At 49.4% G+C, this 3,473-nt stretch overlaps 1 protein-coding gene across 1 annotated transcript; it reads left to right on the top strand.

Moving 5' to 3' along the window:
• The first annotated feature begins 331 nt into the window (after positions 1 to 331).
• Positions 332 to 1,619, top strand: LOC122931484 (LON peptidase N-terminal domain and RING finger protein 2-like). Its single transcript, XM_044285549.1, has one exon. The coding sequence runs from the start codon at positions 768 to 770 to the stop codon at positions 1,617 to 1,619; it is 852 nt and encodes a 283-aa protein (XP_044141484.1). The 5' UTR covers positions 332 to 767.
• The last annotated feature ends 1,854 nt before the right edge of the window (positions 1,620 to 3,473 follow it).

Genomic DNA, 3,473 nt, shown 5'->3' with positions numbered 1-3,473 from the left:
GGAGCACGGTTCACGTGTTATCCCGAACTCGCCAGAAGACTGTCCTGCTACCAGCCACAAGGGGGCAGCACTTCGGCGACTACAGCTATGGCCGTGCCGTCACTTCAGTGTAGGCAGTATTAGTAATGGTATTTTACAGGAGCTCTGGCTGTCGCCCACACCGTCCGCCCTGCTATTAGGCAATAATCCTATCCGTTTCTACCACTGTAACCATATATCTACTTCCGCCTACAGCGCCAACCGGTGCCTCTTTAAGAGGCCGGGCTGTGACGTCACGCTCCAGTCTCCACCTCGTGTGATGAGGTCACTGCTTATGGGATAGAATCAGGAGGGGAACTTGTAGGCAGAGAGCTAGACGGGGCACAAAGACCATAGTAGTGCCCATACACTGCCCGGACCAGGCCTGGGGATAAGGTTTCCATATCTGCACGGATAGAGCATCACCGTCCTGTTCTTGTTCAGAGCCGAAGGCGAGTGCTGCACTGAGGCAATGACAGCGTGGTGCCAACTTGGATACGGTGCTGGCAGCTCCGGTGGGCATGGCCCATGTGCTGCAATGGATATTGAGGCATCGGGACATCCTGGAAACTCCTGTACCCTGGCACTGTAATCATTGCCCTCCACAGGAAACAAAGGACTGTGCCACTGGAAGTACCCAAGCTGTGTGACCATAGAATGGCCTTCCTGAGGAGTACGTGTGCCAGTCTGCCCCCTGTGATGGACAATAGCACCTGACTGACCTCTGGTGAGGTGGCAAGTCTCTAATAATGGAGGTAAGATCTTTGCAGCTTTCTGACCCCTTCACCCTTGACCCCCCTGGCCTTTCTTCTGAGATGCTAGGAGTGGCAGAGGAAGCCTTCAAGGCTGGTAACTTTGAACTGGCAGCAGAGATCTACGGGTCTCAGCTAGACGAGCTGCCCCAGCCGGAGAGATCTTTATATCTGAAGAAAGGAAAGGCTTTGGCTTTGGCTGGACGAGTTGCGGATGCTTTGGCCTCTTACACAAGGGCGGCATCTCTACGCCAGCTTTGTCCAGAGGAGCTTGGCATACTGGTAGAAAGCATCGCCCAGAACATCAGAGAGAAAGAACTAAAATTACCATGTGCCAAGAAGAAGAGTGAGAATGAAGGGAACCAAGGAACAGAACCCACCTGTCCTAAAGGCAACCCTCCAAACCCTGAGGAATGTGACCTCTTCTCCTGCCCAGTGTGCGGGCTTCTACTACTGGATCCGGTCACTTTAAATTGTGGCCATTCTTTTTGTAAGAGATGCGTGTGTGACAGAAAATCACCTGAATGTAGCAGCTGCACCAATAGAATAAAACGCAGAGCGGAGGGGTATAAAGCACCCTGTGTGGACCCGAGGGTTGATGTGGTCTTGGGGAACTTGATAGAGAAGTGGTTCAGCGTGGAGACCAATGTACGGAGATTGTCCTCTGAAGGAGATGCACTGTGGGAGAACAATGACTTGATAGGTGCATTAGAAAAATTCGACACGGCTTTGGAGCTGGGTAAGTGGTCTCACAGCACTAGTCCGTACTCTCTTCTGTGCCTAATAGAAAGCTCTCACATGTTGACTACATCTAAACGGACTCCAGGAGCCAAGTCTCCAGGCTACTAGTCCCACTGTCCCACTGTGCCAATTAAAAGGGTATACCCAAATGGCATAGTACTGTGTGACCCCAACAGTTTGGAGAACAAAGGGACGGGCATTCCTTTAGCGTTTTTCCTGCGCATGCAAGTGAATTGGGTTGGGTTGTGTTGTCCCTCTGTGCACAGTGGGTGGCTGGGGGCATCAGGTAAAAAGTTATCGTCATCCACTGGGGGATGTTCCATCGGTGGGGTCTGAACACTGGGACCTTCACCAGTCATGAGAACATGGGTGTTGTGCCTCCCAATTGAATGGAGCTATGATTGAGACATGCACACCTCCACTCCTTTCAAAGTCTGTGGGACAGCCGAACCTAACCAAGAGCTTGTCTATATCCAGCAGTCCTATAGAGCTGCATGGAGTAGGAGGGCTTGTGCTCGACCGCCGCGTCATTCATATGTGTGACACAAGATCCCGTGAGATAAGAGACCACCATTGGAAAGGCCACAGTCACATCAGTTCACTATGGGCACATTTGTGAACCTGTATTATGGCCTGAAGCATCGGGCTGACCGTGGGTCTAATGACCCAAACTGACAGTATTGTAGATCCCTTTTGATGCGGTCAGATCAGGTCATCAGACCGTTGGTTGGACTGGGACTTGTAGCCTAGACCAACCCTACAAATATGCCAAGAATCAGCCGGACAAATACCAATGCCCGCAGCAGTTTTAGTCCCGCCAATTCTCAGCATATTTGCCCGGTTGTGGCTGGATCTCCGCCGGTCCCCATTATAGTTTATGGGTTCAGCACCGTCTGCCCATTCCAGATCCAGAGAGCCGGGAACTGCCTGCCGCATCTCTGAATGCTAGTGTGAAACAGGCCTTATACGGGTGGAAATCAATGTGCAGTGGGGATTCTAAATCTGCAGCAATTTTTGACTGGATTTTTTTTCCAGTAGATTTTGTCTCAAATTCCGTGGCGAATCTGTAACAGATTTTTTTATTTTTCCATTCAATTTACGTCCCATGCGGATGCAGCTACAGCATAGCAATGAATGAAATTGTGCAGAATTTCCACGAAATATAGGGATGGAGCGGATTTGGAAATCTGCAGCATGCCGAGAATCTGTGAGTGGAGTTTGTTAAAACCCCACTCACTCTAAGGGTGCATTCACGCCACCGGAATTCTTGGTTCACATCTGTTCCGCAATTTTGCAGAACGGGATTGGACCCATTCATTTCAATGGGGGTGCAAAAGATGTGGACAGCACACTGTGTGCTTGCCGCATCCGTTATTCTGTTCCGAAAATATATGTCCTATTCTTGGGTCGTGTGAATGCACCCTAAGGCTACATTTACATAACCGTAGTGTTTTGCGGATCTGCAAAACACGGACACCGGCCCGTGTGCATTCTGCAATTTGCAGACCGCACGAGGCCGCTGCTATCATAGAATTGCAGACAAGAATAGGACATGCTCTATCTTTTTTGCGGGGCCGACTGCTAGCAATTCATTTATAACCTATAGTAGTAATAATAAAGGAATGGCACAACATAGAGCCATAAGGATAGAGGTTCCAGAATTGTTATTACATGGAGAATGCATGTAGCTATTAAAACAGGAATGTCAGAGTCTCTTTAAAAACAACTTTTATCTGAAGAGAGAACTGTTATCAGAAGAGGGATCAGCGTGTCCACTCGGCCTGCACGTATACAGGAAGGGGAAATGTTCTGCCTGCCGACTGTGCTGCTGACACTATACTGCTGCATGTTCCATCAGGCTGGTCAGGCTGCTGCAGTGGGAAAGAGCTTATAGACATTACAGGGGTGTACAGTCTTATACGTATTGTATAAGGAAGAGCTATGCGGCTTAGTAATATGCTT

The sequence above is a fragment of the Bufo gargarizans genome, chromosome 3 (assembly GCF_014858855.1).
Source record: "Bufo gargarizans isolate SCDJY-AF-19 chromosome 3, ASM1485885v1, whole genome shotgun sequence".
NCBI classification, from domain to species: domain Eukaryota; kingdom Metazoa; phylum Chordata; class Amphibia; order Anura; family Bufonidae; genus Bufo; species Bufo gargarizans.
Note: the sequence above shows the minus strand (reverse complement) of the source record. Positions and strands in the feature narration are given on the sequence as shown.

Bases quoted from the DNA above. Each gene is read 5' to 3' on its own strand.
- LOC122931484 (XM_044285549.1), top strand. From the start codon at position 768: ATGGAGGTAAGATCTTTGCAGCTTTCTGACCCCTTCACCCTTGACCCC.